At 38.8% G+C, this 13,545-nt stretch overlaps 1 protein-coding gene across 2 annotated transcripts in view; it reads left to right on the forward strand.

Moving 5' to 3' along the window:
* The window catches only part of LOC101986239 (complement C5-like), a 17,645-nt gene extending 7,058 nt beyond the window's left edge, over positions 1-10,587 (forward strand). The window contains exons 3-10 of one of the 2 annotated variants that reach the window (XM_013345922.1): positions 2,686-2,848; positions 5,453-5,523; positions 5,831-5,922; positions 8,637-8,719; positions 8,979-9,041; positions 9,367-9,429; positions 9,770-9,967; positions 10,397-10,587. In XM_013345922.1, coding sequence (XP_013201376.1) covers positions 2,686-2,848; positions 5,453-5,523; positions 5,831-5,922; positions 8,637-8,719; positions 8,979-9,041; positions 9,367-9,429; positions 9,770-9,967; positions 10,397-10,404 — 741 coding nt within the window. In that variant the 3' untranslated portion in view covers positions 10,405-10,587. The remainder of the gene's footprint in view (positions 1-2,685; positions 2,849-5,452; positions 5,524-5,830; positions 5,923-8,636; positions 8,720-8,978; positions 9,042-9,366; positions 9,430-9,769; positions 9,968-10,396) is intronic. The other variant, XM_026778684.1, reaches the window with a different exon arrangement.
* The last annotated feature ends 2,958 nt before the right edge of the window (positions 10,588-13,545 follow it).

The raw sequence follows: 13,545 nt of genomic DNA on the forward strand, positions 1-13,545 counted from the left end.
TCTTCTATCGATCTATCATCTATCTATCTATCTATCTATCTATCATCTATCTATCTATCTATCTATCTATCTATCTATCATCTATCTATCTACCTATTATCTATCTATCTATCTATCTATCTATCTATCTATCTATCTATCTATCTATCTATCATCTATCTATCTATCTTCCATGTATCCATTTACCTATCAATCAATCAATCAATCATCATACTCAGCTAGCTTGGCTGAGAGCTTATGAATCTTGTTCCGTCTTTAAGCATAATGTTAATTTCATCACATGACTGTGTCTTTGGTGTGATTGGGAATGTGATTTGAGTGCAGGTGCCCATTGAGTTCAGAAGGTCAGATCCCAAGGGTTACAGATGGTTAAAACTGAGAAACATTGCTTGGAATCAATTTTAATCAGAAATAGGGACTCTTTCGTTAGTGTTCTTGAGAATAAGATCTAATCTCTATTAAAAAAAGGTTTTCCAATTACTTGGTTTATGAAAATTTAGAGTTAATTCCACATACTATTATTTTCTCTGACCACTCTATTATGACACATGGCAGCCACTAACCACCTTTGCCTTTAAATGCAAATCAATTAAATGAAGCTGATGTAATACTTCAGCTCCTCACTGGCACTAGTCTGTTTAAGTGTTAGAGTTACCACATGTTGGGATAGCATAGTTACAGAACATGTCCTTCACCACAGGAAATCCCACTGAGCCATGCTTTCATGGTCAGCTCAGGAGCTGAGGAGCATGGAGGAATATTTTGTCATAATCATGTCTTTGAGTCGATGATCAAATCAATTTAAACTGTGTTTAATACTATTGATGATTGCTCTTTGTAGCTATTCATTTTTTTCTATTCAATGTATCTCAACTGTAGTTTCCTCTCTCTATTCTCCTCCAACTCTTGCTCCGCAACCTTCCCTTTCCCCCAAATCCATCCTCCTCCATTTCTCTTCAGAAAAGAGCAGGAAGACCAGGGAGATCTACTGAACATTGCAGATCAAGATTGGATAAGACTGGGGACAAACTATCACACTAAGGCTGGGCAAGGCCACCCACTAGGAGGAAAAGGGTCCCAAGAGCAGGCAAAAGAGACAGAGGCACCCTTACTCCCCCTGGAGACCCACAAACATCAAGCTGACAACCGTGATAGAAGCTCTAGCTTATTTTTCAAAGTAGAGAAAGAACTCAGATGCCTATAATTCATCTCAGCACAGAAATCCTAGATTTTTACTGTTTTCAAATCTTTGTAATAATCTCCTAGCAGTTGATTTCAGTGATTAACTTTACCCCATGTTTCCAAACCCTTAGTTCTCAGAGAAATGCCCTTTCTTTGATTGCCCATGTTAACATATTCAATGCCCATATCATCGAATATATATATACCCAAACTGGAGAGGGTACATCTGTGCTGTGGGCACAGAAGCATGTGGTGTGATGTTGAGTGTCCAGGCCATTGGCCAGAGTCTTGCACAGAGAGAATGGAGAAAACAATCCATCCAGAACCAATAAAGTGAAGGTTTCTCACTGTTCTTACAATAGCAGTTCTGTACAGCATGTCTGAGGTTGAGGGTCCCAAAGTGATTTCCAAATACTTAATGCTAACATTTTATTACAATGTGAGACTATGAAGGGATTTTGGCAAAACTAATTTATTTTTATTGTTCCTAAAGTGGTTATAGTAAGTTTTTTTTTCTTTTTGTTTTTTCGAGACAGGGTTTCGCTGTGGCTTTGGAGCCTGTCCTGGAAAAGTTTTGTTGTTTGGTTATATTTATAAGACAGATTCTTACCATGTAGTCCTGGAGAGACTTGAAAACAAGATCTTCCTGCCTCAGTTTCTGTAGTGCTATACTGTGCTTTTATTTATTTATTTGTTTGTTTGCTTATTTATTATTTTTCAGACAAGGCTTGGAAAGGAACAACTTAGAGTGAGTGAGAATGTTGCTACCTTCTTAAATATTGTCAGAACTGTTGATCTGACCCCAACAAGACAATTTGACATTCAAGATAGTAATCTTTGCCTGTAACAATATTCTAATAGCTTTGTCTGGTCTGAAAATAGCTATGTAGACCAGGATGGACTTGAACTCGCAGAGATCTGCCTTCCTCTGCCTCCTAAAAGCTTGGATTAAAGACATGCACCACTACAACAGGCTCATTATTATTCATTACAATTTCCTGTCAATGGGTATTTTGCCTACATGTGTATTTAGACACCACAGCAGGTGATAACAAAGGAGAGAAGAGGAAGTAGGATTCCTGGAACTGGAGTCAGGTGATTTGAGCTGCCACATGGGTGCTGGGAACTGAACCTTTGTCCTTTGCAAGAGCTACCAGTGCTCTTAACTCCTGAGCCCTGTCTCCAGTGTCTTCAATGCACAAGCTCAATTTTGCAGCCAGGTGGTGGTGACACAAGCCTTTAAACCCAGCACCTGGGAGGCAGAAGCAGGTGAATTTCTGTGAGTTCAAGGTCAGCCTGGTCTTCAGGAATTAGTTCCAGGACGTCTCCAAAGATACAGAGAAATCCTGTCTCAAAAAAACAAAAACCAAGCCAAATAAACAAACAAAAAGCACTAACAAGCTCAGTTTAGTCTTATGGTTTGCATTGGTTTTTCTCTACAAGGTCAGCACGCTTTAGGACTTCACAATCCACTTGCACACCATGATGTTTGTTGTTTTTCAGATTCAGGACAAACAGTTGTCTGAAGGACAAAGCTCATTTTCATATGTGTATTTGGAAGTCGTGTCAAAGCATTTTTCAAAATCTGAAAAAAGGCCAATCCTTTCTGACAATGGCTCTCTCTTCGTCCACACTGACAAGCCTGTGTACACTCCGCAGCAGCACGGTAGAGTATCTGATGCTTCTTCCAAGGGAGAATGACATAAAGATGTGGAACTTTGAACATCTGAAATGGAGTGTAGACCAGTTTCTACCTAACTCAAGAGAAACTCAGATCCACATGATTTTTATATCCTCACATAGCATTTTCACTTGTAATTTATAATGGAATTAGTAAATTAATAACATAACCAATGATTACTTTATCTGTCCTGTCAGAGAATTTATTCATCAAAAATAGAGAAGACATTATTACAAATACAATTTTGGCACTGAGAAATAATTTATCTTAAGATCTTCTTTGTAAAACAGATCAGTAGCTAGTCGCAAAGATGGAAAAAGCATCTGACCTCTGGCAGAGACTAATGTACATCACAGAGGTGCCTAAGTGCCGATTGTCCACAGCGAGTCACCTAGGAAATTTTCTGTTATGCATGGTTTCATATTTATAGTTTTCCTGTTGAGGAGAATGGCAGGAAAGATACTGTGACTATGGAAAATCTACATTTCCAACTAAGAACTGAAAATAAGACATAGGAAAAGTTAACATTGCTTGCAAAACCTTCTGCCTTTCCTCCTGCCCTTTGCCATCTGTGGACAATGAGAGATGCATTTATGGAAGATGTACATTGCAGGAAGAAGCAGGAATATTTTTCATTCATGGTACTTTGGGGGACAGATTGACAGAGACAAGAGGGACTGCATGTTTTGTTTTGGTGTTTACTTTGTGCACAGTAAAGTTCTAATTTTGATGGATGCTGGTGATGTAGATGTTGAGGTGAATGGACTCCACCTCCGCGGAGTTACACAGTCCGGGCCAAGAGTCGAAATGGTGTAGGGCTTAGGGCACTATTTCTGTTTTAGTATGGGGACAAAGACTAGGCTATGACATGAGTTGAAAACCCTCAAAGAATGAAAATGTGTCACTGTGCCCTTGCAGAGTCAATAGCTCTACCAGTATGTTCAGCCCAGAAGCAGATGGTGCAGCTTAGCAACCACATTTCTGAGCTCTGGTAGGCACCCTGCTCCTCCAGATCTTTGGGTCTTCTGTCTCCTGTTCTATATCTCTCCCTGATCTCAGGTCTGGGGCTGTGTTTTAATTGTACTGTTTCGTGCTGGGCACCCATGGTCACACACTCTCTGTATTTGGAGCAGTTGTTAATCTGTGTAGACAACACACAACCCCCATGGGGGAGATTTTAAAGGCCTCCTACACACAAGAACAGCTATAGACAGTCAGTGGCTGCTCAGAGAGGGAAGCTTGGTTTTTTACAGGGAGGAGCCTCCACAGCTGATCTAATCCAGAACAGTCCACCATAAGCACATGCATATAGGAACAACACTAAATAAACACGTGTGTATGCGTGTGTAAATATAACAATAACAAGCATGCAATTATCTACTAATGCATGTAATTTCAAAAAAATAAAGACTTTAAGTTAAAAGATTGAACAAAAAAGACAAGGAACGTATTATAAGGTATCAGATTCAAATTATAAAGATTAAAATGTACAACAACAGAGAAGAAAATGCATGAAATGTTCCACTAATTTTTTCTGTGAACAAGTTTTTTTGTTGTTGAGAAAATAGGGTTTGTCTGTGTAAAAACCCTGTCTGTCCTGGAAATCACTTGGTAGTAGACCAGGCTGACCTTGAACTCGTGAAGATTCTCACGCCTTTGACTCTCAAGTTCTGGAATTGAATGTATTTGCCGCTGTCTGGCTCTGTGTACCTACTTCCATGGTGAATGAAAGAAGAAGAAATTAAGCACGAATCAGCTATGAGACACACAGCATTTCAGGAGTGGAGGATCGCACAGGGCTTGGTGGTTCGTGTCCATGAGCCCACCAGGGAGGCTGATGAGAGGGTGTTATAAATCACAGGCTAGCCTGGGATACGTAACAGGGACACAAAGAGATGTGTTTCCAGACAGAGTGCTTGCCTAGGGTGTGCAAGGACCAGCAGTTCTGCAAAGTCACCTCTATTTTTTTAATGAGAAGAGAACAATCACAGGACCTGAGGCAACAATTACAACATAATCACACGATCACAGCATATTACAGGAAGAACTAATTTGGACCCTTGCTATTTTTTCTAAGCAGGAGAGTGTATGCTATCTGAATCAAACACCTGTTTGCCCTTTGACCCTCCAGCCTTAATATAAGGCAATATTGTATGTTTTCATACAACCTACAGCGGAGCTCACTCTTTTGTTGTTATGAAATTCCCAATAAATGGAGGACTAAGTACAGAAATAACTAATTTTACACTATTCACATGTTTCCAGCAAGTTGAACATAGTATTTTCATAGGTTAACTTTCCTATTCACTGTAAGTAAATTTCAAGGACTTATGTTAAAATGAAAGTATCTTTAGCTATATATATATATATTTTTACCAACAACTTTCTCTTGAATATGAGTTTTTATCTAGGAGCTATATTTGTTTTTAACAAGATTTATCTCATTGAAAATGTTTTTAAAATATATTATTAATCTTTGACAATGTCACTCGCTGTATCTTAAATCATTTTCACCCTGATGATGTTTGATTTAAAAATTAGAATAGTCCTTACTCAACAAGGTTTTTGATGATATCACTTCTTCTGCAGTAAAGGTTGGCGTCCTTTCGCTGGGAGATGCCTTGGAGCCAGTTACACGGGAAACTGTCTTAACTTTCATAGTAAGTATGTGCTTAGTCCCATAGTACCTCCCTCACAGACGGATGCACTGAGCAGGGCTGTTCCCGTGTGAGAGCTTTCTTGTCACATTAACAAACTCTTTCTGAGTGCTTGCTTACAGTTCTGCTTCTCCATCCAGAGTTGAAGCAGGGCAGCTCCTCCCTGCACAGTGTCATCTCCTTACAACCCTGGCCTCCAGCACTGTGACCAAGATAAATCTCAAGTCTTCCAAAATTACCTGGTCATGGGTATTACTTTATAACAACGAAAAATGACATATGGCTGGCACGTTTTCTTATTTCTCTAAAGGACCCTGAAGGATCAGAAGTTGACAAGGTACAAGGAAACAATCTTACTGGAGCTGTGTCTTTTCCTGACTTCCAGATTCCTTCTAACCCCAAGTATGTAAAAGTGTTTGTTAGTAAGTTGTTTTATGAAAAAAAAATGACCTGGAACTTTTGGTTGTGGGGCAGAGGAAAGGGTAATTGAGCATCTGCTCTGACCAAGGACAGCACACATGTGGCTATGTGAAGCCTTCCAAAGGATGGTAGAAGTTAGGCCCACTTCTCAGCAGAACAGAAATGAATCCCAGATACCAGAGCACTGCCCAGCATACCAGGAATCTCGGATTATCTGCACACATTCAAAAGAGAATCCCTTAGATGTAGGTATTACCAGCCAGCCTCAGCAGATAGCAAAACAGTAAACAAATACACAGATACACACACACACACACACACACACACACACACACACACACACACACACACACACATATATAAAGAAAGAGAGAGAGAGAGTTCCCAAAATTTTCCACCCATTCTTTTTATAGAGAGAGCAATCAATTTAGAGAGAAAACAATCTTCAGTTGTCTTTTTTGCCTTTTCACCCTAACAGAGTGTCCATCTCTGGGAAGAGGGCATTAGGTTATGGTCTATTCAGAGAGCACGTATTCCTAGCACGTGCAGAGATTTAGTCAAAACGTGTGTGTGTGTGTGTTGTGTTTGTAGGAAAATTTGTATATTTGGGTTCATATACAAGGATTTAAGACCATGCTCATACAGAGGTTTATAAAATACATGTTTAATGAGCACTGCTTGTGTGTGGAACTCACAATAAAAGAGCAAGCTGCCAAATAGAAGTCAAGTGCCCACAATCTCTGTTCTCAAGGAACATAGAGCACAATGTCTATGACAAGGGCAGCTATACTGTACTGTTCTATACTGTACTCTACTATACCATACTATACTGTATTGTTCTATACTGTACTGTTCTTTATGGTACTGTATTGTTGGTACTGTACTATACTATACCATACCATACTGTACTGTACTACGCTATTATATACTACACTGTACTATGCTATACTATACTGTACTGTACTATACTATATTATACTGTAGTGTACTATACTGTTCTATACTATATATATATACTATGCTATACTTTTCTGAACTATACTAGACAGTACTATACTATACTGTAGTGTACTGTACTATACCATACTGTACTACACTATACTGTACTATACTATAGTATACTATACTATAGTGCACTAAACTATAGTGTACTACACTATAATGTACTATACTATAGTACTATACTATTCTGTACTATACTGTGTGGTTCTATACTATACTGTACTACCCTATACATAGCTACCGCAGTCATTTCCAGTAGAAAGACTTTAGAGTCACTTGTCCTGAGTCCTCTCTAATTGTATTTGGCTCATTTTGAAAATATTTTTCTGAAAATCTTAGACTGAAGTTGGGAGGCTGAAATAATCTGGATGATTTAAAATTATACAATTTCCTAAAATGCCATAGGCTCCCTAGTGCAGAATCGAGTCTGCTATGTTATGATTCTGATGTCCCAGACATCACCTCGTGCCAGCTGTCCACAGCAGACCACTGGAATCCGTCAGACTCCACTCTCCCGTCTCAGCAGCTTGGCGTCTGTTGTTCTCTATGCACAGAACACATTCTCCTTCATAGTTCTCTTCTCTGGGACATGGGAAAATGACACTTTGTACAACTGCCATCCCTGGATATGACGTAATGTCCTCTTCACTCTCCACCTCCTTGTCCTGTGTATTTTCTTTCTTCTCCATGTCTTATTCACTGTTTCTTTATCACCCCCTCCCCATGTTAGACCCCGGGCTCCTTAAGATCAAGGCCCTTGTCCATAGTATTCATTTTAGCTCAGTAATTCAGCATCCTCGGTCCTCGGTAAATACCTGTTGAGCAAGGACAATAGTCATGACAACCGTGCTATCTCCTCCATTGATCGCATCCCTTATATGCATGGTAGATACGGTTTTTCTCTTTCCCAGTGATGTGCAGTAACTCATGTGAATCAAACCTGCTCGGAAAATGTGTGAGAATTTGATCTGGTATGGATTGTTTGCTATAAAGTCTGCGGTTCTTCTGTCTTGATCTTTTTTAAATCTCAGTGTAGTACTCACTGACTTTTTTTTTGCTTGTTTGGTTTTGGTTATTGGCTTGATCTTTAAAGAAAGGGTTTCTCTGTGGAGGCCTGGCTGTCTACATAACACCTCAACTTTAATTCAGAGATCCACCTCCCAAGTCCTTAAATTAAAGGCATGAGCTACCACTGCCCAACCTTACTAAATTTTTTGGATGAAGCTTGTTGGACAGGTTGTTTTATTCTTTAAAACAAGCCACGCTTTGTTTCCAAATAAAATTTTGCTTAGATGAGGTATGATTTACATCACTGGCATGCCATCTTTCCAGACACATTATTATCAATTTTTATACTATGTTGTGAATTTAACGTAAAATTCTGGATTAATTAAATTCTGAAATTGTCATCAGTTGTCCAAAGAAAATTGTGATATTTAAGCAAAATATGTAGGAAAAGAATACTATCTATAAAACTGTTTGTTAAACAATCTATTTTATTTTTGAAATGTTCAGTTATGTCTAATTATTGTGGAAATATTTTTCCTCCAAACTTTTACTTAGGGTATGTGTCTGAGTGTGTGTGTCTCTGTGTGTGAATTCTTATCTCTTCAAAACAGAAATTACTAAAGTTCCTCTTGATAAATTAAAACTCTTTGTTGCCCTCCATGATTTCAAACATCTGGCTTCCACAGATACGGTAGATGGACGATTCAGGCTAAATATAGAAAAGATGCTTCTACAAACGGAACGACACACTTTGACGTGAAAGAACACGGTAATCTTCAATCTAAGACTCATTTATAGAATGTTAGTTTTGTCCCAGTAATTCTTTTCAGTAATGTAACTGATGAAAACTGCTCCCAAGTGGGGATGAGGTCCTGAGCCAGGATTGTGGGAAGTCCTGGTTGGTTATCCAGTCAGGGAGTCAGTGCTTGTTAGAGGTTGTTAGAGGGCTGCAATGATGTGGAAGAGAATACCGTCATGGGGCTGTTTTAGAAAGATTTTTGTGCCTTCCTCACCCCCTTCTCTCACAGATAAAGCCTTCAAAATAAGTGTCATGCCAATAAGTGATCGGCCGCACGAACTGAAAATTCAAGGTACTCTAATGCTTTGGTGACTATTCGAGAGTCTGATGTCAGCTTGGCTGTTATTCCCGAGGAATCCAGCTGGCCCTTGTGGATTCATGTTCTTCATAACAGAAGTGTTAAGTCCCCAGGGGAGCTTGGCTCATGGAGGATTTTTCTAGGCTTACGGTTTTGCAAAAAATAAACAATTAGCAATGAGTCAAATAGTTAAATCAACAAACAATTAAGTTGACAAGAATATTACGGGTAGCATTACAGGGAAAGACCTATTTTTAAGTAATATAACAACAGTGTAACTACTGACCACTCTTCCCTCACTCCATTCTCCCGCTCATAGATGATGCCCAAGGTGTGAGTCTCCAGTCAACAAATTCCCTGGAGCGGAAAATAACAGAACAAGGTAGACCAAAAGTTGTATAGCACTGCGGTTACTGCATTCAAGACCAGAGAGCAGAAGACACGGGGTTTTCCTAATTGCAATGCAACGGCTGGGGAAAAGATGCTCGTGGAGGTTTAGTTCACCCCTCAAATGATCCTTCACGCAATCTCAGGATTTCATTGTCCAGATCCTTACCACGAACAAAGCAGTTTTTTTTTTTATTGTTTCCTCGCCTAAAACTATCTAAAATGTTTGTTTTCCCCGAGTATCTGGTGAGGGAGTCCTTTGATGGTAGAGAAATTGACGCTTGAGATCTCTTCGACTGTTGATGGTAAGGACACATGTATTGACATCGTTTTAGCTGCTACATACAAACATCCGGTGGTAAAGAAGTGTTGTTATGACGGAGCCAGACATAGTGAGCATGAAACCTGTGAGCAGAGAGCAGATCGTGTGAAAATAGGCCCAAACTGTGTCCAAGCCTTCACTCTCTGCTGCACCATGGCAACCGAGATCAGAACTAATGACTTTAAAATTCGACTCCTTCAATTGGACCGTGGTAGGTATTGTATTTTCTATCGGAACCTTCCGAAGTTTGGGTAACTGTGTAAATTAACTTCTCCAAGAAAAGCAGTTTTCATGTCCTACTTACGATTAGAGTTGAAAGGCAGATAACTTGCAATGCCCAGAAGGACACCCTGTTGTGTATTTGGGGAACTGGAAACAGGTTAGCACCCTCAGAGAACACTAGTCCAGAGCCAAGACTCAGTGGCACGAAGGCCAGCTCATATGCAGACTCGAAGGAGTGTTCGTTCCAAGTCTCTCATGAGAACCTGAGATTGAGAATCCCCAGTCGATAAAATGCAATGATTCTGTCACATTACAGTCAGCAAAAGTTGAAATCTTAGCTCAGTAAATCTCTCAGGATTAAAGCACATTCTTAATGTTTCCACAACTTACGGACTCTCAATCATACGTTTTCTTTAAGGTACATAGTGGAGTCCAGAGGTGCAGGTGCAGCCCTTTAATCCCAGCACCGAGGAGGTGGAGACAAGCGGATCTCCATGAGTCGCACGCCAGCCTGATCTGCAAAGTCAACTTGAGGACTGTCTCCAAATCAACAGTGAAATCTTGTCTTAAAAAAATAAATTAATTAAATAAAGATAAAAGAAAAGGAAACAACCAGAAAGAATCCTTATTTTACTTTTAGCATTTTTCCTTTTCAATTATATCTTTATTTGGGAGATTATGGTCATTAATATCCCTTAATGTAAATGGACTCAACTCATCTATACAAAGGCACAGGCTAACAGATTGGATATGAAAACAGAATCCATCCTTCTTCTGCATACAAGAAACACATCTCAACATCAAAGACAGACATTGTCTCAGAGCAAAGGGTTGGGGAAAAAATATACCAATCAAATGGACCTAAGAAACAAGTGGGTGTAGCTATCCTAATACCTAACAAAATTGACTTCAAGCTAAAATCAGTCAAAAGATACAAAGAAGGCCATTTTATATTAGTCACAGGAAAAAATCCATCATTAGGAAATGTCAATACTGAACATCTATGTCCTGAATACAAGGGCACCCTCATATGTCAAAGAAACACATCTAAAGCTCAAATCACATATTAAGCCCCATAAACTAGTAGTGGGAGACTTCAACACTTTCCTATCACCACTTGACAGGTCAATCAGACAAAAAATGAACAGAGAAATAAGGGAAGTAACAAATGTTATGACTCAAATGGACTTAACAGACATCTATAAAATATTCCATCAAAAAGGAAAAGAATATACCTTCTCAGTACCTCATGGAACCTTCTCAAAAATTGACCACATACTTGGTAACAAAACAAACCTCAACAAATAAAAAATTGGAATAACCTAATGTACCTTATCAGATCACCATGGTATAAAACTAGAAGTCAACAGCAATACTAATTCCAAAAACCCACAGACACATGGAAATTAAACAATGTTCACCTGTATCATCAATGGGTCAAGGAAGAAATGAAGGGAGAAGTTGAAAACTTCCTAAAATTCAATGAAAATGATCACACAACATACCGAAATTTATGGGACACATGAAAGCAGTGTTAAGAGGAAGGTTCATAACACTAAATGCCTACATAAAGAAGCTGGAAAAATCCCACACTAATGAATTAATAGAACATTTGAAAACTTTAGAACAAAATGAAGCAGACTCACCTAAGAGAAGTAGAAGGCAGGAAATAATCAAAGTGAGAGCTGAAATGAACAAAATAGAAACAAAGAAAAAATACAAAGAATCAATGCGACGAAAAGTTGGTTCTTCGAGAAAATCAACAAAAAAGACAAACCTTTATCCAAACTAACCAAAAGGCAGAGAGAGAATATCCAAATTAACAAAATCATAAATGATAAGGGGGACATAACAACAGACACGGAGGAAATACACAGCATCATCAGATCATATTTCGAAAACCTCTACTCCACAAAATTGGAAAACTTAAAGGAAGTGGCCAACTTTCTGGATGAATATCACTTACCAAAATTAAATCAGGACCAGAGAAGCAAATTAAACCGAACTATAACTGCTGAAGAAATAGAAACAGTCATCAAAAATCTCCCAACCAAAAAAAAAAAAAAAGCCCAAGACTTTTTTCAGCTCAGAATTCTATAAGACTTTCAAAGAAGAACTAATACCAATACTCCTCAAATTATCACACACAATAGAAACAGAAGGAACATTTTCAAACTCTTTTTATGAAGCTACAATTACATTGATACCAAAACCACAGAAAGACATTACTAAAAAAGAGAAATACAGACCAATCTCACTCCTGAACATTGATGCAAAAATACTAAAAAAAAATATTGCCAAATTGAATCCAAGAACATATCAGAACCATCATCCACCATGATCAAGTCGGCTTCATCCCATAGATGCAAGGATAATTCAACATACAAAAATCTGTCAAAGTAATCCACCATATAAACAAGCTAAAAAATAAAAAAATCTCATGATCATCTCATTAGATGCTGAAAAGGCTTTTGACAAAATACAACATCCCTTCATGATAAAGGTCTTGGAGAGAGCAGCAATACAAAGAACATACCTAAACATAATTAAGACAATATACAGCAAGCCAACAGCCAACATCAAACTAAATGGAGAGAAACTCTCAGTGAATCCACTGAAATCAGGGACTAGACAAGGTTGTCCATTCTCTCCATATCTATTCAATATAGTTCTTGATGTCCGAGCTAGAGCAATAAAACACCAAAAGGAGATCAAGGGGATACAAATTGGAAAAGAAGAAGTCAAACTCTCACTGTTTGTTGATATGATGGTTTACATAAGTGATCCCAAAAATTCTACCAAGGAACTTCTGCAACTCATAATCACTTTCAGCAATGTAGCAGGAAACAAGATTAACTCAAAAAAATCAGTAGCCTTCCTATACACAAATAATAAAAGGGCTGGGGAAGAAATCAGAGAATCTACGTGTGGGACACTCACCCTTTATTCTCAAAGGGGCAAGAAGAAATTTCCTAGCAGAATGTTTTCCCAGGAAGATAGTGGCCTTCCCCTCTCCCACCCAGGAGATTCCGAGCACAAGGTCACTTAGCTCAGCCCAGCCAGCCACCTGGCACAGGCTGATAAAGATGGCCTAACTCAAGAACAGTGGCCTTGCTCTAAAAACAAGGAAAAAGCTGACTTAACAGAATGGGAGGGAGCAAAAGTCTTTGTACCCTTGCCAAAGTATCTTCAAATATTCTCTTTGTAGTTATGCCTTTAAAAGCTTACCCCACAGAGGAGATACAACCTTGTAACGGGGATGGAGATGAGTTACAAACATGTTTTTATTATGCTGATTAAACCTTGCTTATTACAGTCTGGGCCTCTCTGGTGGTCTCTCTCTAGGGGTCATGATCTGGGCACAACACTATCCCCTTTACAGTAGCCACAAATAGCATAAAATATCTCGGAGTAACTCTAGCCAAACAAGTGGAAAACTTGTATGACAAGAACTTTAAATCTTTGAAGAAAGATCTTACACCTGTCAGAATGGCTAAAATAAAAAACACCAATGATAGCCTTTGCTGGAGAGGGTGTGGAGAAAGGGGTACACTCATCCATTGCTGG

Source organism: Microtus ochrogaster, chromosome 4, assembly GCF_000317375.1.
Source record: "Microtus ochrogaster isolate Prairie Vole_2 chromosome 4, MicOch1.0, whole genome shotgun sequence".
Taxonomy (NCBI): domain Eukaryota; kingdom Metazoa; phylum Chordata; class Mammalia; order Rodentia; family Cricetidae; genus Microtus; species Microtus ochrogaster.